This window comes from Capricornis sumatraensis, chromosome 16, assembly GCF_032405125.1.
Source record: "Capricornis sumatraensis isolate serow.1 chromosome 16, serow.2, whole genome shotgun sequence".
Classification (NCBI taxonomy): domain Eukaryota; kingdom Metazoa; phylum Chordata; class Mammalia; order Artiodactyla; family Bovidae; genus Capricornis; species Capricornis sumatraensis.
The window spans coordinates 48394543-48419685 of NC_091084.1; the positions used below are offsets into that span (position 1 = coordinate 48394543).

General features: G+C 54.5%; 1 protein-coding gene across 1 annotated transcript; it reads left to right on the forward strand.

The window, feature by feature from the left end:
• Positions 1 to 2085: 2085 nt before the first annotated feature.
• On the forward strand, positions 2086 to 24637 carry DCHS1 (dachsous cadherin-related 1). The gene is made up of 20 exons (XM_068988255.1): positions 2086 to 3876; positions 10437 to 10625; positions 10717 to 10948; positions 11051 to 11287; positions 11613 to 12638; positions 12860 to 13053; positions 13259 to 13355; positions 13460 to 13617; positions 13827 to 14691; positions 14780 to 15019; positions 15116 to 15241; positions 16049 to 16258; positions 17990 to 18868; positions 18993 to 19106; positions 19275 to 19486; positions 19575 to 19729; positions 19928 to 20058; positions 20172 to 20455; positions 20802 to 20940; positions 21602 to 24637. Exons 1-20 carry the CDS (start codon positions 2086 to 2088, stop codon positions 24211 to 24213), a joined length of 9891 nt encoding a protein of 3296 aa, XP_068844356.1. The 3' UTR covers positions 24214 to 24637.
• The last annotated feature ends 506 nt before the right edge of the window (positions 24638 to 25143 follow it).

Sequence of the window (25143 nt, forward strand, 5' to 3'; positions counted from 1 at the left end):
GAGTTTGAGCAAACTCCAGGAGATAGTGAAGGACAGGGAAGCCTGAAGTGCTGCAGTCCATGGGGTCACAAAGAGTCAGACACAGCTGAGCAACTGAATAACAAAGAAAACAAAATGGCTGATAACATTTTTAACTGAAGGCGTGGGAGGGGATAAGACCACCAAGGCAGTGTGAAAAGTGGGAAAGCGTGTGGCCCTGGACTGAGTCCTGAGGGGCACCAGTTTTTAGGGCAGAGGAAGAACTTGCCCGGGAGACTGAAGAGTGGGCATAGAAGCACAATGGAAGCAAGAGGTGGGGTGTCACCGTGTGAAGCCAAGAGGGCTAGGCTTCAAGAAGCCAGTGATCAGTGACTCAGTATTTCAGGATGATGCAACAAGATGAAAAAGTGTCCACTGGATGCAGAGGGTAGCGATGGCTGGAACCTTAGTGAAAGCAGTGTCACGGGAGAGGAAGCCTCTCTGCGTAGATGGAGGAGGATGTGAGAAGTGAGAAACTGCGGGAAGTGAACAAACCTTTCTCCACTGATTCTGCTCTCAGTCACTAAAGGCCTTCCTGGGACGTTAGGCCTCCTTTTCCTTGAATATCAGCAGTATTTGAAACGCTGTCTCCTTTAGCATTGTTGGCACCACCCTTCCCTGGATTTCTTTCTCTCTCTTTGGCCAGTTAAGGATGCCTTTGTTCAGCTAATGGTTCGGGCCAGAAATTTGCCCATCATCCTTGACTCTTCCCACTCCCTCATCCTCTGCCTTCAAGCCGTCATCAAGCCCTGGCCATTCTACCTGCTAAACCTCCCACAGAGCTATCCACTTCTCCCCATGTTCATTGCTGACACTCATCCAAGTCTCCATCAGAGACATACCCTGGCCTGCTGTGTCCTGAGGCCTGTCCTAAGATAACTTCCCCATCTGTGTGATCCTGTGTTTACAAAGGGGCAGCAGTGGTGATTTTCACAAGATGTAAGTCATGTTGCAGTACCCTCTCTTAGAATCTTTCATGGCTTCCATTTGTCCTCAGCATAAAGTTCAAATCATCAGTATGGCCTCTGAGCCCCTGCCCCATTTCATCCCCTCTGCCTCAGCACTCTACACCTCACACACACGCCCTACCTACCCCCAGACACTGTCAGCCCTTTCTTGACAGTAGACCCTAAGCCTCCCTCTCTGTTCCTTCTTCTGAGTCTTCTCTCATTTCTCTGTTCCCCTTCTCTGCCCACCGTTGTCTAGCTAACACCTATATTAAGTAGATCCTGACTTGAATGCTGTTTCCTCGGAGAAGCACTCGCTGACTCCTGACTGTGATCAGCCCCTCCTTGCTCTCACAGCTCCCTGCACCTCAGGCGCACATCACACTGCTAATTACTTGTCCAGTTCCTGGACTGTTTTCTTTATTCACTGGTATGTCCTCAGTTTCTCTACATAGCAGGTACTCAATCTCTTGTTGAATAGAGTAGAGAGGGAAGTAGAGCCAAAGGGGTGTGTGTGTGTGTGTGTGTGTGTGTGTGTGTATGGGAGAGAGGGAAAAGGAGACAGAGAGAGAGACTTCAACATATTTAAATGTTAATAGAAGACTGGCAGAGAGGAAAAGGTTGAGGTTCAGATGACATTGCCAAGCACATGGTTATTGAGGTATTAGTCCTGAATGAGAAGAAAAATGAGAAAGAACTGGCCACATGTTTAAGTCTAGAGATGGAAAGAAGGGAATCTGAAGGCATTCAGACCTGAACAATAGGAATAAAACAATCTTCTGGGGGATGGTGGGGGGCAGGAATCAGGATGGATAGGACCTGTCAGCTAAAGGCTGTGGTGGATCCTGAGGAGTTTCCTGGGCCCAAGATGGTACGAGGTAGCATGAGGGCCCTACGGGGAGCTGAACACACTTCAGTCCTGGTGTGGCCTGGACCCCAGCCTCCCTGGACTGTTGATTCCTCCCCCATCATGACTTTTTTCCTTCTGATTTTCTCCCAGGTCAGAGAGTGTGAGCTGGAGCCAGGGTCCAAGTTGGGCCTGATCCAAAAGCTGAGATCAAGCTGCTCCTGGAGCCTGGCCTGGAGCTGGATCCCAAGGCACAGCTGGACTGGCCCTGCCATGCGGAAGGAGCGGGGCACTGCACCTTCGTGCCCGGGCATGCAGATCCCCAGGCCCCTCCCCCTGCTATCATTGCTGATGCTGCTGCTCCTGGGGGCGGGGGCGCCAGGTGCCTGGGGTCAGGCTGGGAGCTTGGACCTGCAGATTGATGAGGAGCAGCCAGCGGGCACGCTGATCGGGGACATCAGTGCAGGGCTTCCAGCGGGCACAGCAGCACCTCCCATGTACTTCATCTCTGCCCAGGAGGGCAGCGGGGTGGGCACGGACCTGGCCATCGATGAACACAGCGGGGTGGTCCGTACAGCCCGTGTCTTGGACCGCGAGCGGCGGGATCGCTACCGCTTCACTGCAGTCACTCCCGACGGCGCCACTGTGGAAGTTACTGTGCGAGTGGCTGACATCAATGACCATGCTCCGGCTTTCCCACAGGCTCGGGCTGTCCTGCAGATACCTGAGCATACAGCACTTGGCACCCGCTACCCACTGGAGCCTGCTCGTGATGCCGACGCTGGCCACCTGGGAACCCAGGGCTATGCCCTGTCTGGTGATGGCGCTGGAGAGACCTTCCGGCTGGAGACACGCCCTGGTCCGGATGGGGCCCCAGTGCCTGAGCTGGTAGTTACCGGAGAGCTGGACCGAGAGAACCGCTCACACTACATGCTGCAACTGGAGGCCTACGACGGTGGTTCACCCCCTCGGAGGGCCCAGGCCCTGCTGGACGTGACACTGCTAGACATCAATGACCACGCCCCAGCTTTCAATCAGAGCCGCTACCATGCTGCAGTGTCCGAGAGCCTGGCCCCCGGCAGTCCGGTCTTGCAGGTGTATGCCTCTGATGCCGATGCAGGTGCCAATGGGGCTGTAACTTATGAGATCAACCGGAGGCAGAGCGAGGGTGATGGACCCTTCTCCATTGATGCGCACACGGGGCTGCTGCGGCTGGAGCGGCCGCTGGACTTTGAGCAACGTCGGGTCCACGAACTGGTGGTGCAGGCTCGGGATGGAGGGGCTCACCCTGAGCTGGGCTCGGCCTTTGTGACCGTGCATGTGCGAGACGCCAATGACAATCAGCCCTCCATGACTGTCATCTTCCTGAGTGCAGATGGCTCCCCCCGTGTATCTGAGGCTGCCCCCCCAGGCCAGCTTGTTGCTCGAATCTCTGTGTCAGACCCAGATGACGGTGACTTTGCGCATGTCAATGTGTCCCTGGAGGGTGGAGAGGGCCACTTTGCTCTCAGCACCCAGGACAGCGTCATCTACCTGGTGTGTGTGGCTCGGCGGCTGGATCGGGAGGAGCGCGACGCCTACAACTTGCGAGTTACCGCCACGGACTCAGGCTCACCCCCACTGCGGGCCGAGGCTGCCTTTGTGCTACATGTCACTGATGTCAACGACAACGCGCCTGCCTTTGACCGCCAGCTCTACCGACCGGAGCCTCTGCCTGAAGTTGCCCTGCCTGGCAGCTTCGTGGTGCGGGTGACGGCCCGGGATCCTGACCAGGGCACCAACGGTCAGGTCACCTACAGCCTGGCCCCAGGCGCCCACACCCGCTGGTTCTCCATAGACCCCACCTCAGGCATTGTCACTACAGCTGCTTTGTTGGACTATGAGTTGGAACCTCAGCCACAGCTAATCGTGGTGGCCACGGATGGGGGCTTGCCCCCTCTCTCCTCCTCCGCCACAGTGAGCGTGGTCTTGCAAGATGTGAATGATAACGAGCCGCAGTTCCAGAGGACTTTCTACAACGCCTCGCTGCCTGAGGGCACTCAGCCGGGAACCTGCTTCCTGCAGGTGGGTAAGCCCCCCAACACACAGCGGAGTGGTGCTGTGGGCAGGAATGGATCAGAGGGTCGCAGGGGACCTCAGAGCAGGAACCAAGCTTTGGAGGTGCTAGCTGTTGATGGTGACATTTGCCAGAGGGTTCAGTCTTATTCAGTGAGCTGCACAGTCTGTGCAGAGGGTGAGGGTTACTGAGAAGATGAGAAAGCAGGGTGCAGGAGCTGGGCCAGGCAATCTTGGGGTTGAGAGAATTAAGATTGGATACAGAGAAATGTGTCTTGTGGTGTGAGGAAGTGAGAGGGGACTCTTTAAAGTTTCAGAGCTGTTCTGCAAGGGCAGAGATGGAGATTCTGCACACCCATGTGGCTCCTGTTCCCCAGGGCAGATGCCAGCATTTACAGAGCCCTCCAATCCTAGTCCAGTGCTTGACTGTCCTGGCAGATACACCCGTCCATGCCCTTGGAGCGAGCTCTAATGCGACTTGGGATCAGGCACAGGGATGAGAGATAACAGGAAGTATTCAGTGAGATCCCAATGTCCAGGAAGACCTCTCAGAGGACAAGGCAGGAACCCTGGACAGGCTGAGGGAGCCACAGACTTCCTGCAAGTCAGGCCTGGAAGAGATGGGTGGGGAGGCATGCAACTGGAAAGGCAGGCCAAAGCCAGATTGCAGAAGTCTTTGGACACCAAGCTGTGAGGAGTTAGGACTTTACTTGGAAGGCAGAGAGGGTCACTGAACTTCTTTGGTCCAGAAAAGGCAAGATCAGATGGTTTTTTCTTTGTTTAAGACTTTATGTTTGGGAGGCAGTTTTTGATTCATAGCACTATTAAGTGGAAGGTGTAGATTTTCCATATGCCCCTGCCCCGACTCACACTGTCAGCATCCCCCGCCAGAGTGATACATTTGCTGCAACAGGTGAATCTACATAACCATCATTATCACTCAAGTCCATAGCGTCCATTAGAGTTCACTCTCGGTGTTGTACTTTCTATGGGTTTGGATAAAAGTATATTGTATGTGTATAATGGACATATATAATGACATACAGTATAACACATAGAGAGTGGTTTCACTGCCCTAAAAATCCTGTTCCCCTCATCCTTCCCTCCTCACTACAGATTGTTTTGTTTTTATTTTTTTTTACTTTACAATATTATATTGGTTTTGCCATACATCAACATGAATCCACCACAGGCATACACGTGTTCCCAATCCTGAACCCCCCTCCTACTTCCCTCCCCAAACCATCCCTCTGGGTCATCCCAGTGCACCAGCCCCAAGCATCCTGTATCCTGCATCGAACCTAGACTGGCATTTCATTTCTTATATGATATTACACATGTTTCAGTGCCATTCTCCCAAATCATTCCACCCTCTCCCTCTCCCACAGAGTCCAAAAGACTGTTCTATACATCTGTGTCTCTTTTGCTGTCTCACATACAGGGTTATCATTACTATCTTTCTAAATTCCATATATATGTATAGTATACTGTATTGGTGTTTTTCTTTCTGGCTTACTTCACTCTGTATAATCAGCTCCAGTTTCGTCTACCTCATTCGAACTGATTCAAATGTATTCTTTTTAATGGCTGAGTAATACTCCATTGTGTATATGTACCACAGCTTTCTTATCCATTCATCTGCTGATGGACATCTAGGTTGCTTCCATGTCCTGGCTATTATAAACAGTGCTGCGATGAACACTGGGGTACACGTGTCTCTTTCTATTCTGGTTTCCTCAGTGTGTAAGCCCAGCAGTGGGATTGCTGGGTCATAAGGCAGTTCTATTTCCAGTTTTTTAAGGAATCTCCACACTGTTCTCCGTAGTGGCTGTACTAGTTTGCATGCCCACCAACAGTGTAAGAGGGTTCCCTTTTCTCCACACCCTCTCCAGCTTGTGTTTTTGTTTGGTTTTTTGTTTGTTTGTTTTTGTTGTTGTTATTGGGTTTTATTTGGCTGTACCACGTGGCATGTGGGCTCTTCGTTCCCCAACCAGGGATTGAACCCATGTCCCATGCAGTGGGAGCATGGAATCTTAACCACTGACCTGCCAGGGAAATCCCATGTAACTTGCTTTAAGGGTGAAAATAGATTAGATCAATGGTAAGTAATACACTGAAAACTTAACTTAGCACTGTAGGCCTGGCACTGTGCTGGGTCCTGAGAACAAAGAAAGGAGACAGTCTTGTTCCCAGGCAGGTCACAGTCTAGGCAAGGAGATACACCAGTAGCTAGTGATGTATCAGGTGGCATATGAAGCGCTATGAAAGCCTAGAGGCAGACCTTTGCAAAAGTGGTGATACTTTGCCAAGGGGATAATATGGGGTGTATGGACGGAAACTCCAAGCCCACAGAAAAAGCTGCAGGGCACCATGATATGTGTTCAAGGGCAGCGTTGTTCAGGTTGGCCTCAACTGTGCTGATGAGTTATGGGGAGACGAGAGTAGACAGGAGCCGGATCAGCAGCTTTGACTTTATTTTAAAAATCACAGGGAACCAACGAGAAGTTCTAGGTGGATCTGATATGTCTTCTGGAAAGATTGCTTTGGCTCTCCCACAGAATTATGGATGCAGGAGAGGAGACTGGAGGCAGGGAGATCTCTTAGGAGGAAATGTTTGTGTCTCAGAAGACCCCTGATCATCTTCTAGGAGCTGCTGTTTGCCTAGACTTTCAGGCCAGTGCCTGGACCTGGCTGACCTCCCGTTTGGCCAGACTCTGGGTGCTTGCCTGCCTACTGCTCTCCAGCTTCCACCCACTCTCCCATGTGTTTACTCTCCCTCTTGGCCCAAGACCAGTGGGCTGTGGCTTCTAACTTCCCTCCTCACTAGTGCCTGAAGCAAGAGGGCATCTCTCCAGGTGGTTTCCTGGAGTTTTTACTAGTAGTAATCATAGGGAAGCAGGGGTGAAAATGGCCACTGGGTGTTCATAACCTTTATAAGAAGGCTTAATATTTGACTCATTCAATATTCATTTGAATATCTGTCATTAGGGACACAGAATACAGTAATGATTGAGTAACTGCTACCTAATTCATGGAGTTTACAGTTTAGAGGGGAGATTCGTATGCAAAGAAACAGTTTTACTGCGATAAAAGAAACTTCCATATGGAGATATATACGAGTTACAGATGGGCAGTGTGAATGCTTTCCCAAAGAAAAGGACCTTTGAGCTGAGACAAAGGATAAGCAGGAGCTGACGAGGGAACCAGATAAGGGCAGGGTTCCATACAGAAGTGACATGCTTGTTCAAGGGCCTACAAGAGGCTCAGTGTCTCTGGAGTTTAAGGTGTGAGATGGAAGAGTGGGAGATGAGACTGCAGGAGGCCAGACAGTAAGGAATGAAGCCAAGACAAGGAGGGTGAGCATTTTTCTTTAAAGGACATTGAAGCTTTTTGAGTAGAGGAATAATTTGATCATATTTGTTCTCTCGAAAGATGCTTTTGTTAGTGCAGAGCAGTGGTTTACAACAGCTGGTGATTTTGCCCTCTGGAGGGGACATTTGTCAACATCTAAAGACATTTTTGGTCATCACAACTGGCGGGATCGATCAGTACCTAGTGGATTGCGTGCGTGCGAGCTCAGTCGCTCCGTTGTGTCTGACTTTTTGCGACCGCATGGACTGCAACTTGCCAGGCTCCTCTGTCCATGGGATTTTCTAGGCAAGATTACTGGAGTGGGTTGCATTTCCTCCTCCAAGGGATCTTCCTGACTCAGGGATCGAACCCACGTCTCCTGCATCTCCTGCATTAACAGGCAGATTCTTTACCACTGAGCCAACTGGGAAGCCCATTTAGTAGATAGAGATGCTGCCAAGCATCCTAAAATGCACATGACAGCACCACAACAAAGAAATGTTTGGTCCAAAATGTCAGTCATGCAGAGGTTGAGAAGTCCTGGTGCAGAGGACAAGACTGGAGGGTTAGACACCTATCAAAACGGAACTATAGTAGCCCAGGGGAGAGACGACTCAGGCCTGAGTCAGAACAGCGATAATGATAATGGAGAGGAATAGATAAATAAGAAGGATAATGAGGATTTACTTGGTCCCCCGTTGATTGATATGTCGGCAGAGGAAAAGGGAAGAACAGATTTCTGGCTCGAGCAGCTGCGTAGATGGAAGAATCATTAGAGAAAGGTTGGAATGATCATGAGTTTAGTTTAGGACGGGTTGGATTTAAGGTGCCTGTGGGACATCCAAGTGGAGATGTTGAGCAGGCATCTGGATGTACAGGTTGGGAGCACAGAGGAGTGGTCTGGGTCAAAGTACAGATCATCATCAGAGCCACAGCAGTGGAAGAGAAGGCACTCAGAGAATGTGTGGAAGAAGATGCCAAGGAAAGGTTCCAGGGAACAACAATGTATAACAGACAGAGTAAGGCAAGGTGGAGGAAGGCGGGCAGTGGGGAAGCAGTGGCAGGAGAAGCAGGAGAGACTCCTGGGAAGTCAGCATGGAGCAGAAGCAGTAAGTTTGTGGTCTAGAAGGAATTTTAGAGAGTTCACACATGAAGGTCTTTGTTTCCTCCTTGCGTTATTGCATTTGATGAGAGCTGGGGGTGGGGGAGGGGGCCGTGGAAACAAGAGGAGAGAGGTGAGGTTAGTTACAGCTTTCAGGCAGAGCTGGAGAGGGAGCTGACCAAGGTTGGACTGTGAAGAGGGGCTGAGAGCCTGCTGACAATGAAGGCTGTGCCTTTGTAGTGAAACCTCTGAGCAGAGGCTGCACAGGCCAGAAAACTCACTTCTGCCTTGGTCATTTCCAGTCACTGGCCCCTGTGCCTTTTGGGGTCACTTCCTGACAACCTCCTTGACCACTATTTATTGCTTTCTTCCTGCAGCGAGTCAGAGGGCAGAGGTCTTTAACAGCTTCTGGAGATGGTGCCGCAGCTGTGCTGCTGCCTACCAGATGGATGTCGGGGGAAGTTTGTCTCCTGGGATATCCGGGCCCATGGCCACAGTAAAGCGTTAGAGCAGGAGGTGTTTCCAGGGCTCAGCATGGCAAGGTCTTAGTGTCTCTCAGGAGGGTAAACAATGGCACAAATCACTTCTGTCAAAGGCCTGGGCAACAATCAGAAGTCCTTGGCTCGGCTTCTCTCTGAGCAACATTTTCTGGCTAAGAAAGGGGAACTCTCCAGCTTCCTTTCCATAGCATATCATGACCCTGAGGCCCTCATAGCCACAAAGAGTACTTTGTCACAGCTACAGCAGTCTGCACCAGCTAACCCACTGCTGAGGGCCTAATGTGCACCCAATTTATAAAACTTGCTTTGAAAGAAGTTTTTGTTGTAAGGCAGGGCAATCCAAATGTCTGTTTACTCAATGAACAAATTTACATAGAGTACCTACTGCGCACCTGGCCCTGTCTTAAGCTCTGAAGCTTTTGGAATGGCGTTTCCCGCTGATTTGACTCTGAAATGTTCAGAGGCTCCTGACTTTGGTGTCCAATCATAAACCTTACCTGAGCCAAACTGGGAGATGTCTGAGAAGACACCAAGAAAGGCTTTCCCTATTTCTTAGTTTGGGGGAGTCCCTGGAACTTAATGACCTGAATATTGTCCTATAGACCTGCAGTTCTCTGTCTCTCATTTCCAATGAGATTGGCTCGAGAGGTGAAGGGATGTGAAGGGTGCATAAGCCACATCCATAAATGCATAGAGCAGACCCTCATCAGTCCAGCGATCAATCAGATCCCACTTAATGACCAAACTCAATAAAGAGAAGGCCTATGACAGCAGTCTGAATAAGTCTGTAGGTCAGCCAGTTCTCTGCTTGGAGTGATTCTGAGACTTGGTGATGTTTATTAACTTGTTGTGACCCACCTGGAACTTGCTGTCACAGCCCTTAGCACTTTGCTTTCCTCATCCATTTGCAGATTCTGTATTTGTGAATTCGCCAACTGTCTAAAATTTCTCTGTAACCTCTGAATCCACACTCATGGAGTTTTCACTGTCATTCCCGGACATGTGCAGAAGGATGGAAAATTCAAGTCTCTTGATGAGCACATTCCGGCTGAGGTCGAACAAGGCAATGCCCTGCCTTCGTGTTTCAGCTCTTATGTTGTAAACAAGGGTCCTTTTCGTGGTCTATTTGGTGCCACATTTTTCACATTTTTGTGCTTTCTGTTTGGTGATTTTGCTGTTTAAAATGGTCCCCAACTGTAGTGCTGAAGTGCTGTCTGTGTTCTTAAAAGCAAGAGGGCTGTGCTGTGCCTTATAGAGAAAATACATGTCAGTTTCACTTAGATATGAATTGTGCCATTAGCCCTGAGTTCAGTGTTAGTCAGCCAACAATATATATTAAATAAGGTGCCTTTAAACAGAAACACACATAAAACAAAGTTATATATCGATCAGTTGACAAAAATGTTGTGATCAGAGGCTCATAGGAAGCTAACGCAAGTGGTGAGGTCTGAGCTGGGTTTAGAGTTTAGCCTGTAACCTACTAGTCCCTTCTGTGTATCCACCATCCAAAGACTCTGGGCACCAACTGGCCAAGGGTCTGCTCCTTCTAATTGCTACTTAACTATGGCTTTTCTGGCCAAAAAGATGGGGCAGCACTCACCCCAGCCTCTCCCCAGGTGACAGCCACAGATGCAGACAGTGGCCCATTTGGCCTCCTCTCCTATTCCTTGGGTGCCGGACTTGGGACCTCAGGGTCTCCCCCGTTCCGCATCGATGCCCACAGTGGCGACGTGTGCACGACCCGGACCCTGGACCGTGATCAGGGGCCCTCAAGCTTTGACTTCACAGTGACAGCTGTGGATGGGGTGAGTGGGCACACTGTGGGCAGGTTGCGGGGAGGGTACTCAGCAGGGCCAATCAAGACCCACCTGACTTAATGGCTGCGTGTCTCACTAGGGAGGCCTCAAGTCTATGGTATATGTGAAGGTGTTTGTGTCAGACGAGAATGACAACCCACCTCAGTTTTATCCACGGGAGTATGCTGCCAGTCTGAGCGCCCAGAGTGCACCAGGCACAGCTGTGCTGAGGGTACGTGCCCATGACCCTGATCAGGGACCCCATGGGCGACTCTCCTACCACATCCTGGCTGGCAACAGCCCCCCGCTCTTTGCCTTGGACGAGCACTCAGGTAAGGATCCTCCCATTCCCAGGGCCCCGCCTGCCCCCCACCCCAACCCTTCCAGTGATATTCTGTTTCCTTATGCATCTCCACTTCTGTCCCTCCTCCCAGGGCTATTGACGGTAGCCTGGCCCTTGGCCAGACGGGCCAGTTCCATGGTGCAGCTGGAGATCGGGGCTCGGGATGGAGGTGGCCTGCAGGCAGAGCCCAGTGCCCGAGTCAACATCAGCATTGTGCCTGGAACTCCTGTACCACCAGTATTTGAGCAGCTTCAGTATGTCTTTTCTGTGCCAGAGGATGTGGCACCAGGCACCAGTGTGGGCATAGTCCAGGCACACAATCCACCAGGTATCCCTTATCATTATATCCACGTGGTGCCATACCCAGACACCCCAATGTAACCCTCGGGTATCACACCACTGACAGTCCCAATACAAAACACTCTGGTTCTAGTCCCCGCCACCTCCTTGGGCATGGTACAGGCGCTCTGCTTCATCCCCAGGTACACGAATATCACCCTAGTGCCACCCAGCTTCTCTGCCAACACCTGCCTTTCCTCTAATACTTTGAAAGGCCCAGATATGGACACTACCTAGCCCTTTTGGGGATCAGAGTCTGGGCTCCAACTTAGAAGGTGTCCCCATCTCTTTTCTGACTGCTCTCTTTTCCCTAGGTCGCTTGGGACCTGTGACCCTCGCCCTATCGGGGGGCGATCCCCGAGGACTCTTCTCCCTAGATGGAGCCACTGGGCTGTTACAGACACTTCGCCCTCTGGACCGGGAGCTGCTGGGACCAGTGCTGGAGCTGGAGGTGCGGGCAGGCAGTGGAGTGCCGCCAGCGTTCGCTGTAGCTCGAGTGCGCGTGCTGCTGGACGATGTGAACGACAACTCCCCTGCCTTCCCTGCGCCTGAAGACACAGTGCTGCTTCCATCAAGCACTGCCCCAGGGACCCTCATCTATACACTGCGGGCTCTGGACCCCGACTCAGGAGTTAACAGTCGAGTCACCTTTACCCTGCTTTCTGGTGGTGGTGGGGCCTTCACTGTGGACCCCACCACAGGCCACATACGGCTTATGGGACCTCTGGGTCCTCCAGGGGGGCCAGCCCATGAACTGGAGCTGGAAGCCCGGGATGGAGGCTCCCCACCTCGCACCAGCCACTTTCGACTACGGGTGGTGGTACAGGACTTGGGGACCCGTGGGCTGGCTCCCCACTTCGACAGCCCTACCTACCGTGTAGACCTGCCCTCAGGCACCACCCCTGGAACTCAAGTCCTACAAGTGCAGGCTCGAGCACCAGATGGGGGCCCTGTCACCTACCACCTTGCAGCAGATGGGCCAGGCAGCCCCTTTGGCCTGGAACCACAGAGTGGATGGCTGTGGGTGCGGGCAGCACTGGACCATGAGGCCCAGGAGTTGTACACACTGAAAGTAATGGCAGTGTCTGGATCCAAAGCTGAGTTGGGGCAGCAGACAGCCACGGCCACCGTGAGGGTCAGCATCCTCAACCAGAACGACCACAGTCCCCGCTTGTCTGAGGAGCCCACCTTCCTGGCTGTGGCTGAGAACCAGCCCCCAGGGACAAGCGTGGGTCGGGTCTTTGCCACTGACCGAGATTCAGGACTCAATGGACGTCTGACCTACAGCCTGCGACAGCTGTCAGAAGACAGCAAGGCCTTCCGCATCCACCCTCAGACTGGTGAGCACTGGGACCCAAAATCTGAGATCCCATAGCCTCATCCTCAGAATGGTGAACACCCGGACACAATCCCCGGAGCCTGGTCGTGGGGACCAGGACTGAGCCCGGAGTTTTCCCCAGGCATTCTTTTCCACACTCCCCCAACCCCAGCCTCTCACAGACCCCAGGCTCTTCATCTCTGGCTACCCCATACATGCTCTCTGTCTATCCTGCATTTGCAGGAGAGGTGACCACACTACAAACTCTGGACCGTGAGCGGCAAAGCAGCTACCAGCTTCTGGTGCAGGTTCAGGATGCAGGGAGCCCACCCCGCAGCACCACAGGCACCGTGCATATCGCAGTGCTTGACCTCAATGACAACAGCCCCACCTTTCTGCAGGCCTCAGGGGCTGCTGGTGGAGGCCTCCCCATACAGGTATGGAAGCTGCAGGGCCCTGCCTCAAAGAAATAAGAGAGAATGTGGGTGTCTGCTTAGAACTGTAGATAGAGGTAAAAGAAACTGCATCTTGGAACAGGTGTGAGAGTAGAAAGGGGGCTTTGCACAGAGGTTAGCGGAATGTATCCTGGGTTGTCTCAAGAACGGAGGGAGACAACTGTATATGAGTTGTGTGTTCCCACAGGTACCAGATGGTGTGCCTCCAGGAACATTGGTGACAACTCTGCAGGCCAAGGATCCAGATGAGGGGGAGAATGGAACCATCCTGTACATACTAACTGGTATATGGGGAGTGGAAAGAAGGGAGTTGGTGGTGGATAGCCCGTCCTCATAATATGCCCAGCTCTGGAATGGAAGCCCTCATCCTTGCTCCGCCTGTCCCCAGGTCCTGGCTCAGAGCTCTTCTCTCTGCACCCTCACTCGGGAGAGCTGCTCACGGCAGCACCCCTGATCCGAGCAGAGCGGCCACACTACGTGCTGACATTGAGCGCTCATGACCAAGGCAGCCCCCCTCGGAGCTCCAGCCTCCAGCTGCTAGTGCAGGTATGACTGCCCTTCCTCCAATCTATCCAGGTCTCCTTGCCACCAACATGGGCACCCCCCCCGCCCCAGAGCGCCATCTTCCTAAGCCCTTGTGCCCTCTTCTGTAGACAGGCTACTCTGACCGCCCCTCCTGCTACTCAGTAGGCCAGCCCAGATTCCGTTTTACTTGGGTCCCCCTGATTCCGTCCTCCTTCCCGGGTTCACAACAGGTGCTTCCTTCCAGTCGCTCGGCTGAGCCTCCACCGGAACCCTCAGAGCCAGACCCGGTGGCGCCTGTGCCTGTCGTGCTGACCGTGACAGCAGCCGAGGGGCTCCGGCCCGGCTCCCTGTTGGGCTCTGTGGCGCCGCCGGAGCAGGCAGGGGTGGGCGCCCTTACCTACACACTGGTGGGCGGCGCCGACCCAGAGGGCACCTTTGCCCTGGACGCGGCCACTGGGCGCTTGTACCTGGCGCGGCCCCTGGACTTTGAGGCGGGTCCGGCTTGGCGCGCGCTCACGGTGCGCGCCGAGGGGCCGGGAGGCGCGGGCGCGCGGCTGCTGCGAGTGCAGGTGCGCGTCCAGGACGAGAACGAGCACGCGCCGGCCTTCGCGCGCGACCCGCTGGCGCTGGCGCTCCCAGAGAACCCCGAGCCGGGCGCGACCTTGTACACTTTCCGCGCGTCCGACGCCGATGGCCCTGGCCCCAACAGCGATGTGCGCTACCGCCTGCTGCGCCAGGAGCCGCCTGTGCCCGCGCTTCGCCTGGACGCGCGCACCGGGGCTCTCAGCGCCCCGCGAGGCCTGGATCGGGAGACCACTCCCGCTCTGCTGCTGCTCGTGGAAGCCACTGACCGGCCCGCCAACGCCAGCCGCCGCCGCACAGCACGCGTTTCCGCGCGCGTCTTTGTCACGGATGAGAATGACAACGCTCCAGTCTTTGCCTCGCCCTCACGTGTGCGCCTCCCTGAGGATCAGCCGCCCGGGCCCACGGCGCTGCACGTGGTAGCCCGGGACCCCGACCTGGGCGAGGCCGCACGGGTGTCCTATCGCCTGGCAGCTGGCGCGGACGGCTGTTTCCGGCTACACCCCAGCACCGGTGAGTTGGATCGCTAGGAGGGATGGGGACGAGGAGGATGCTAATACAGAGCGAGTGTTTCCTTCCAACCTGCCCACCGCTCACCTAGGAGCGCTGTCCGTGGTGCGGTCTCTGGACCGCGAACAGCGAGCTGAGTACGTGCTGACTGTGGTGGCCTCTGACCACGGCTCCCCACCGCGCTCGGCCACGCAGCTTCTGACTGTCAGTGTCGCCGACGTCAACGACGAGGCACCCGCTTTCCAACAGCTGGAGTACAGCGTCCTCTTGCGGGAGAACAGCCCGCCTGGAACATCTCTGCTCACTCTGCAGGCAACCGACCCCGATCTGGGTAAGCGTGAGGAGGGGATGAGTTGGAAGAGGGAGGGACTGGGTCAAGAAAGGATATATTCACCCTGTGATCTTACCCCACGCTGGCTCTCCTCAGGGACCAACGGGCAAGTGACTTATGGAGGCATCTCTGGCGAAAATTTCTCCCTGGACCCAGACACTGGGGTCCTTACCACTCTTCGGGCCCTGGATCGGGAGGAGCAGGAGGAGATCAACCTGACAGGTATACACTGACAGGCTCCCCAAAGCCTGAGGTGGCATAAACACCAGTGTTACATGGGCAAGACCCCCAAAGTACCTTCAAGAAACTTCTACCTCTTACAGCACAGCTTGTATTTTTAATCCTTTGGGGGAGTTTGTCAGAGTACAAGGTGAACTGACTTCTAGGCTGTCACCACTGTGATTATACTAACTCTCAAATACATAATGTCACAGCTGTGCCTTCTAGGATTCCCTCAGATTACACTGTAGCCATTTAACAGAGGCTCATATGGAGAAGGCAATGGCAACCCACTTCAGAACTCTTGCCTGGAAAATCCCATGGGCAGAGGAGCCTGGTAGGCTGCAGTCCATGGGGTCTCCAAGAGTCGGATACGGCTGAGCGACTTCACTTTCACTTTTCACTTTCATGCATTGGAGAAGGAAATGACAACCCACTTCAGTGTTCTTGCCTGGGAAACCCCAGGGACGGGGGAGCCTGGTGGGGTGCCGTCTGTGGGGTTGCACAGAGTCGAACATGACTGAAGCGACTTAGCAGCAGCAGCAGCAGCATATGGATACTGAGTACCAAAGAGGTTAGCTCAGGCTAACACATCTTGGAAGTGGCAGAGCTGGGACTTGAACACAGATCTCTTGTTATCTCATTTAGTGCCTTTCCTGTTATACCACCACATATATGTATGCGTGCCTGTGTGCTTGTGGGTGTGAAAAGGTGGACATATTCTGATTTTTGTGTGTACCTGGTGAACACATGTGGTGTGGATTCCTCCATGGGAGTGGGATAAATCTCATTGACTTTGCTTCCCAACAGTATATGCCCGGGACGGGGGCTCGCCTCCACTGTTGACCCATGTCACAGTGCGAGTGGCTGTGGAGGATGAGAATGACCATGCCCCAACATTTGGGAGTGCCCATCTCTCCCTGGAGGTGCCCGAGGGCCAGGACCCCCAGACCCTTACCACGCTGCGGGCCTCTGACCCGGATGTGGGAGCCAACGGGCAGCTGCAGTACCGCATCCTGGGTGAGAACCTTCCTGTACCTACTTGCCCAGGGCTACTACTTGTTGGCCTGTGTCCCAGACCCAGTGTGCCTGGGTCCTTCTCTTTATGTTTCTGGGTCTCCAAGCATCTCTTTCTATGCCCCTCCAGTACTTAATCTCCCTCTTTGTCTCTTTTTATCTTCCTGTATCTTTTCTTTCTTGATTGTCTCTCCCTGTAGAATAGTTGTTCTCAAACCTTTTCATCTCAGGAACCTTAACATTATTTTTTAAAACTTTTTATTTTATATTGGAGTACAGTTGAGTAACTATAACAGTTGTGATAGTTTCAGGTGTACAGCAAAGTGATTCAGTTATCATATACATGTAAGCTATTCTTTTTCAAATTCTTTTCCCATTTAGGTTATTACATAATGTTGAGTAGAGCTCCTTGTGCTATACAATTGGTCCTTGTTGGTTATCCATTTTAAATGCAGTAGCATGTACATGTCAATTGCAAACTCCCTACCTATCCCTTCTCCCCACCCTTCCCCTTTAAGGTCTCTAAGTCTGTGAGTCTGTTTCTGTTTTGTAAATAAATTTGTATCATTTCTTTTTAGATTCCACATATAAGTGATATATATTTCTCTTCCCTGTCTGACTTTCTTCACTCAGTATGACAACCTCTGGATCCATCCATGTTGCTGCAAATGGCGTTATTTCATTTTTAATGGCTGAATAATATCCTATTGTATATATGCACCACATGTTCTTACCCATTCATCTGTGGATGGAAATTTAGGTTGCTTCCATGTCTTGGCTACTGTAAACAGTGCTTCAGTGAACATTGAGGGATGCGTGTATCCTTTTGGACTATATTTTTCTCCAGATATGTTCCCAGGAATAGGATTGAAGGACCATATGGTATCTCTAGTTTTTAAAGGAACCTCGATACTGTTCTCCATAGTGGCTATACCAGTTTATATTCCCACCAACAGTGTAGGATGGAGGAACCCTTATATCTTAATTTTTAAGAACTGTAAAGAACTTTGGCTTATATGATATCAGCATTTATTGATGTAATAAAATATAATATAATAATTGAACATATAAAATATATAATAAACACATACCATTATTTACCACATTTGGTATTAAAACTGAGAACATTTTTAAATATCACTGCAAAACAAGCCGATGAAGCATACCACTTGCTGTATTTCTGCACAGGCCCAAGGAGATTTACTGTCCATTTTGTTGGACAATAATGAGGTTGCAAAGGTTAAAGCAAGTATGATTGAACACAAGGTAACAAAAGCTGAGTGAATCTATGAAAGCACATTTATGCTTTAAACTTTCTACCTAGAATATTCTGGAAATCACACCATTACATAAGCACACATTCCATTAACCATCCAAGTTATGACATCATCATATGTCATGTAGCATCTGGACTCCACTCTGCATTTGTGAGTTGATGAGAATGGAAAAGTCATATAATGTCTTAATATTGCTACGAAAATAGTTCTGATCTTATGTACTCCCAAAAGGGTCTCAGGGGGATTCTTGGGGCCCCCAGGCCACACTTTAAGAAAAACTACTTTGTAGTTTCTTCCTTTACCTTCTGTGTTTCTCTGCCTTTATTCCACTTTCCCTCTCCTGCCCTTCTCCCTCTCTCTCTCTCCCTCTCTCCCTTTCTTCTCCGTTGCCTGTAAATCACCCTCTCTCCCATGGGCTGCCACATGTATGTTTCTGTGTGCATGCCCTTCTCTGCAGATGGGGACCCCTCAGGAGCCTTTGTCCTGGACCTGGCTTCTGGGGAGTTTGGCACCATGAGGCCACTAGACCGGGAGGTGGAGCCAGCATTCCAGCTGCAGATAGAAGCCCGGGATGGAGGCCAGCCAGCTCTCAGCGCTACGCTGCTTGTGACGGTGACAGTGCTGGATGCCAATGACCATGCCCCAGCCTTCCCTGTGCCCTCCTACTCTGTGGAGGTGCCTGAGGACGCACCTGCAGGGACCCTGCTGCTGCAGCTGCAGGCTCATGATCCTGATGCTGGGGCCAATGGTCGTGTGACCTACTACCTGGGTACAGGTGCAGCAGGAGCCTTCCTGCTAGAGCCCAGCTCTGGGGAATTGCGCACAGCCACCACCCTCGACAGAGAGCAGTGTCCCAGCTATGCCTTTACAGTGAATGCAGTGGACAGTGCAGCTGCTGGGCCCCTAAGCACCACAGTGCCCGTCACCATCACAGTGCGTGATGTCAATGACCATGCACCCACCTTCCCCACCAGTCCCCTGAGGCTGCGCCTGCCCCGCCCAGGCCCTGTCCTCAGCACTCCAACTCTGCCTCTGGCCACTCTGCGAGCTGAAGACCGTGATGCTGGTGCCAATGCCTCCATCCTGTACCGGCTAGCAGGCACGCCACCTCCTGGCACCACCGTGGACTCTTACACTGGTGAAATCCGTGTGTCCCGCTCCCCTGTATCTCTGAGCCCCCGAGATCGTGTCCTCTTCATTGTGGCAACTGACCTTGGCCGTCCAGCTCGCTCTGCCACTGGTGTGGTCATTGTTGGGCTGCAAGGGGAGTCTGAGCATGGACCCCGCTTTCCCCGGACCAGTAGTGAAGCCATGCTCCGTGAGAATGCACCCCCAGGTAAGCCCCTAACCATGTCTCCCAGCTTTGTATCCCTGGATGGGCTGGGGTTGCTCACTGAAAATGCTCCCCAAACTCCCTCAGTGTAGTGCTCACACTTCAACCAAGGCCCTCCTCTCTTTAGGGACTCCCGTTGTCTCCCCCAAGGCTATCCATGCAGGGGGCTCAAGTGGACCCATCACATACAGCATTCTCAGTGGGAATGAGAAAGGGACATTCTCCATCCAGCCTAGTACAGGTAAGGGGCAGGAGCAGGGGGCTCTGGAGGACAGGTTCCTGGGGGCGCTCCTCTTTGGGCCCCAGGAGATTCGGTTGAGGAGGGGCTGCCCTGCAGTGGTAAGCCTCAGAGACAGAGGCGCTAGGGCAAGCAAGAGGTCTGTCAGTGATCCATTCTGTCTTCCCCCAGGAGCCATCACAGTCCGCTCAGCAGAGGGGCTGGATTTTGAGGCAAACCCACGGCTGCGACTGGTGCTGCAGGCGGAGAGTGGAGGAGCCTATGCCTTCTCTGTGCTTACCCTAACCCTGCAAGATGCCAATGACAATGCGCCCCGCTTCCTGCAGCCCCACTACGTGGCCTTCCTGCCAGAGTCTAGGCCCTTGGAGGGACCCCTGCTGCAGGTGTGGGGTGTGATAGGAAGATGGGGGCAGGGCTGGGCAGACTTTGTCTGCCACCAGGCCAGTGCCAGCAGCCTCCTACTCCCACCAGGTGGAAGCAGATGACCTGGACCAAGGCCCCAGTGGACAGATCTCCTACAGTCTGGCCGCATCCCAGCCAGCCCGGGGATTGTTCCATGTAGACCCAGCCACGGGCACTATCACCACCACAGCTATCCTGGACCGCGAGATATGGGCCGAAACACGGTGAAGCTTGGCTCTGTAGACCCTGAGACTCTTTCCTGGGTCCATGCAATTTCGAGTCCTGCATTAAATCCCTTTCAATCCCTAGGCCACATCCTGAGTTCCCCCCTTCCCCTCTGCTACCTGTCCTGAGCCCTCCTGTCCCTGCCCAGGGTTCTTGCTTATCCCAGGCCCCACCCCCTGATTGTGCTCTGTGTTCAGGCTGGTGCTGATGGCCACAGACAGAGGAAGCCCAGCCCTGGTGGGCTCAGCTACCCTGACGGTGATGGTCATCGACACCAATGACAATCGCCCCACCATCCCCCAGCCCTGGGAGCTCCGAGTGTCAGAAGGTGAGGACTGGGTCAAGTGAGGGGTATAATGGGTGGTAGGGAAGCATTATTGCCCACCATGGGGCTCCAGGACTCTGCAACTGTAACAAACACACTTGTGCCATGCATTGCAGATGCACTGTTGGGCTCGGAGATCGCACAGGTAACGGGGAATGATGTGGACTCAGGACCAGTGCTGTGGTATGTTCTGAGCCCTTCTGGGCCCCAGGATCCCTTCAGTGTCGGCCGCTATGGAGGCCGCCTCTCCCTCACGGGCCCCTTGGATTTTGAGCAGCGTGACCGCTACCACCTACAGCTCCTGGCACACGACGGGCCTCACGAGGGCCGGGCCAACCTCACGGTGCTCGTGGAGGATGTCAATGACAACGCCCCTGCCTTCTCACAGACTCTCTACCAGGTGCCCACCCCCGCCCCGGGCCCAGGGCTGCTCATGATGGAGGGAAGTGACAATGCTAGAAGGAGCTGCGGTGGGCTGTGTGTTGGAACTGACTTGGGGACAGAACTTGGGGGATATAAAGGTCCCATCTCAAACCAGCCTTCTCAGTCCTAAGAAGTGTGTCCAGGTTCTGCATTCAGGGCCCAGAAATGGGGGAAGGGGGGCAATTTGAATATTAAGGGGTGTAAGGGCTCCAAGCTGGAACGGGTGCCGTGCAGAGCTCATGGGACCAAGCTGCAGAACAGAGGCTGAGTGAGCAGCAAGGCAGCTGAGAGGCTCAGCCGTAAACTTCTGTCTTACACCTCAGGTGATGCTGCTTGAGCACACACCCCCGGGCAGTGCCATTCTCTCCGTCTCGGCCACTGACCGGGACTCGGGCGCCAACGGTCACGTCACCTACCACCTGGCTTCCCCTGCTGAGGGCTTCAGCATTGACCCTAACAACGGTGTGTCCTTCCTGGCATCTACCCCTTATCTTTGACTGTGCTGGGGCATATTTTGACCTCATCCCTAGAATTTCTTGCCTGAACTCCTGACGCCTAGATCTCTGACCTAGGGAGGACATTTCCCCGCTTTTGTATCTTTTTTTTTTTTTTATTTTTTTTTATTTTTGGCCGTGCTGCATCTTCACTGTTGCTCGCAGGCTTTGTGTAGTGGCAGTGGGCAGGGGCTACTTTTCATTGCAGTGCATGGGCTTCTCATTGTGGTGGCTTCCTTCATTGTGGAGCATGGGCTCCAGGCACTCAGGCTTCAGTAGTTGCATCATGCAGGATCAGTAGCTGTGGCGCACAGGCTTTGGTTGCCCGCGGCATGTGGGATCTTCTTGGACCAAGGATCAAACCCTTCTGTGTCCCCTGCATTGGCAGGTGGATTCGTATCCACTGGGCCACCAGGGAAGTCCCCCTTTGTCTCTGTTTTAAGCACTGTCCTGACTGCATGTCTGGAAGCCATTCTGTGAATCCTGGAGCCGCTTCCATAATCTCCCAGCACACAGGCCACTCCCTGGAATCTGACTTCCAAGGCTAATTCCCCATCCCCGGAGGGTCATTCTGCTCACCCATGGTCTCTGCTGATGGCATATTTCTCTTCATTCTGTTTTCATCTCAGGGACCCTGTTCACAACAGTGGGAACAGTGGCCTTGGGCCATGAAGGGCCAGCCATGGTGGACGTGGTGCTGGAAGCCCGAGACCACGGAGTGCCAGGTCGGGCCGCCCGCGCCACAGTGCACGTGCAGCTGCAGGATCAGAACGACCATGCCCCGAGCTTCACGCTGCCACACTACCGCGTGGCTGTGACTGAGGATCTTCCGCCTGGCTCCACCCTGCTCACCCTGGAGGCCACAGACGCCGACGGGAGCCGCAGCCACGCCGCCGTGGACTACAGCATTGTCAGTGGCAACCGGGGCCGAGTCTTCCAGCTGGAACCCCGGCTGGCGGAGGTTGGGGAGAGTGATGGACTAGGCCCCCGGGCCCTGGGCTGCCTGGTGTTGCTTGAGCCTCTAGACTTTGAAAGCCTAACCCAGTACAACCTAACTGTGGCAGCAACTGACCGGGGGCAGCCACCTCGAAGTTCAGCTGTGCCAGTCACCGTCAGCGTGCTGGATGTCAACGACAACCCACCTGTCTTCACCCGAGCGGCCTACCGTGTGGCGGTGCCTGAGGACACGCCTGTGGGAGCCGAGCTGCTGCACGTGGAGGCCTCCGACGCTGATCCGGGCCCCCATGGCCTTGTGCGCTTCACCCTCAGCTCAGGCGACCCCCTGGGGCTCTTTGAGCTGGATGAGAGCTCCGGGGACTTGCGACTGGCCCGCCCCTTGGACTGTGAGACCCAGGCTCGACATCAGCTTGTAGTGCAGGCTGCCGACCCCGCCGGGGCACACTTTGCCCTGGCACCAGTGACCATTGAGGTCCAGGACGTGAATGACCACGGCCCCGCCTTCCCTCTGAGCTTGCTCAGCACCAGCCTGGCTGAGAACCAGCCTCCAGGCACTCTCGTTACCACCCTGCACGCAATTGATGGGGATGCCGGGGCTTTCGGAAGGCTCCACTACAGCCTACTGGAGGCTGGGCCGGGGCCTGAGGGCCGTGAGGCCTTTGCGCTGAATAGCTCAACTGGGGAGTTGCGGGCACGAGTGGCCTTTGACTACGAGCACACTGGCAGCTTCCAGCTGCTGGTGGGAGCTACAGATGCCGGGAACCTGTCCGCCTCAGTCACCGTGTCAGTGCTGGTGACCGGTGAGGATGAGTATGACCCAGTGTTCCTGGCTCCAGCTTTCCACTTTCAGGTGCCAGAAGGTGCACGGCGTGGCCACAGCCTGGGTCACGTGCAGGCCACAGACGAGGATGGAGGTGCCGATGGCCTGGTGCTGTACTCGCTGGCTGCCTCATCCCCCTATTTTGGTATCAACCAGACTACAGGTGCCCTGTACCTGCGGGTGGACAGCCGGGCACCAGGCAGCGGAACAGGCACCTCCGGGGGTGGGGGCCGGACCCGACGTGAGGCGCCACGGGAGCTGAGGCTGGAGGTGGTGGCAAGGGGGCCTCTGCCCGGTTCTCGGAGTGCTACAGTGCCCGTGACTGTGGACATCACCCACACTGCGCTGGGCCTGGCACCTGACCTCAACCTGCTCTTGGTGGGAGCTGTGGCGGCCTCTCTGGGAGTCGTGGTGGTGCTTGCCCTGGCAGCCCTTGTCCTGGGACTGGTGCGGGCCCGGAGCCGCAAAGCTGAGGCGGCGCCTGGCCCAATGTCCCAGGCGGCACCCCTGGCTAGCGGCTCGCTGCAGAAACTGGGCCGAGAGCCACCCAGCCCACCACCCTCAGAGCACCTGTATCACCAGACTCTTCCCAGCTATGGTGGGCCAGGAGCTGGAGGACCCTACCCCCGCGGTGGCTCCCTGGACCCTTCACACTCAAGCGGCCGAGGCTCAGCAGAGGCTGCGGAAGATGACGAGATCCGCATGATCAACGAGTTCCCCCGAGTGGCCAGTGTGGCCTCCTCCCTGGCTGCCCGTGGCCCTGACTCCGGCATCCAGCAGGATGCAGACGGACTGAGTGACACCTCCTGTGAGCCACCTGCCCCCGACACCTGGTATAAGGGCCGTAAGGCAGGGCTGCTGCTGCCGGGTGCAGGAGCCACTCTGTACCGAGAAGATGGCCCCCCAGCCACCGCCACCACCTTCCTGGGGGGCTGTGGCCTAAGCCCCGCACCCACCGGGGACTACGGCTTTCCAGCAGATGGCAAGCCCTGTGTGGCGGGAGCGCTGACGGCCATCGTGGCCGGTGAGGAGGAGCTCCGTGGCAGCTACAACTGGGACTACCTGCTGAGCTGGTGCCCTCAGTTCCAGCCGCTGGCCAGTGTCTTCACAGAGATTGCCCGGCTCAAGGATGAAGCTCGGCCGTGTCCCCCGGCGCCCCGTATTGACCCACCGCCCCTCATCACTGCCGTGGCCCACCCAGGAGCCAAGTCTGTGCCCCCCAAACCAGCCAGCACGGCCGCAACCCGGGCCGTCTTCCCACCAGCCTCTCACCGCTCCCCCATCAGCCACGAAGGCTCTCTGTCCTCGGCGGCCATGTCCCCCAGCTTTTCACCTTCACTGTCTCCTCTGGCCGCTCGCTCACCTGTCGTCTCACCGTTCGGGGTGGCCCAGGGCCCCTCAGCCTCAGCTCTGAGCGCAGAGTCTGGCCTGGAGCCACCAGACGACACCGAGCTCCATATCTAGGTGTGGCCCGGGCCGGGCCCCGACCTGGGATGCGCACAGTGTCCCCAATGCAGGCCCCATCTGAGCCTGCCCGGGCAGCCTCGGACCGTGATTGGCCACTGGGGAGGCCAGCTCCCCACCCCAGAGTCCTCCAGTAGGGGCAGGTCTCATGTCTTGCCCCAGCCCTGGCAGAGCCCCACTACCACGAGGCCCAGTTGGGCACTGACCTATGGCCAGGTCCGATGCAGGGAGAGAGATGAGGAAGGAGGCAGCAGCCCCAGGGTTCCCCTCAGTGAGGGCCTCTTGCCCTGTGCCAGCACCCTGAGATGGAGCTGAGACTTTATTTATTGGGGGGTAGGGGAGTGGGGGCAGCCCCTGCAACTTTGTTTGGGCCCGGCTCCTTTGGGTTCCACTGACACCCCTGCCCCTGCCCAGAATCAAGTGCCAATTCTCACTCTGGAGCCTTAATAAACTGCAGTTTGTATCCAGTGTCCGGATCTGTTCTCTGGGCCCATAGGGACGGGGCAGTGATGGAAAGGCTCCTGACACCTTGTAGACACCTCAGGAGGCACTGAGTGGGATGGACATAGGGGTGTCCTAGGGTGGGGGAGTGGGGATGGCACTAGGAACCCAAGCCTAGCCTGAGGCTGTCACATCACTCTGCAGTTGACCTTTCCCTCTAACATGGGCAGGAGGCCAGATGAAGGCAGACAGCAGGAGCTTGCTTGTGGCAGCAATCCAGAGAGGAATTGGCTGGCTGGGGAGACCTTGGAGATGACCAGCTCTAGGCGTGAGGATCTTCAAAGAGGTGGGGGTGGATACAAGAGCAACCAAGTGGTTTATTTGTTTTTCTGTGGGGTCATTATATATACTATAATATATTCATATATAATAACAGCTCACATTTGTTGAGCTTCTGCCATGTGAGGCTCTCTGAGGGGTTTGTTTGTC

Excerpts from the sequence above, each read along its gene's own strand:
- DCHS1 (XM_068988255.1), top strand. The coding sequence starts at position 2,086 with ATGCGGAAGGAGCGGGGCACTGCACCTTCGTGCCCGGGCATGCAGATC. Across the intron at positions 13,054-13,258 it reads GTGGAGGCCTCCCCATACAG|GTACCAGATGGTGTGCCTCC; the intron begins GTATGGAAGCTG and ends GTGTTCCCACAG. Across the intron at positions 13,618-13,826 it reads GCCTCCAGCTGCTAGTGCAG|GTGCTTCCTTCCAGTCGCTC; the intron begins GTATGACTGCCC and ends GGTTCACAACAG.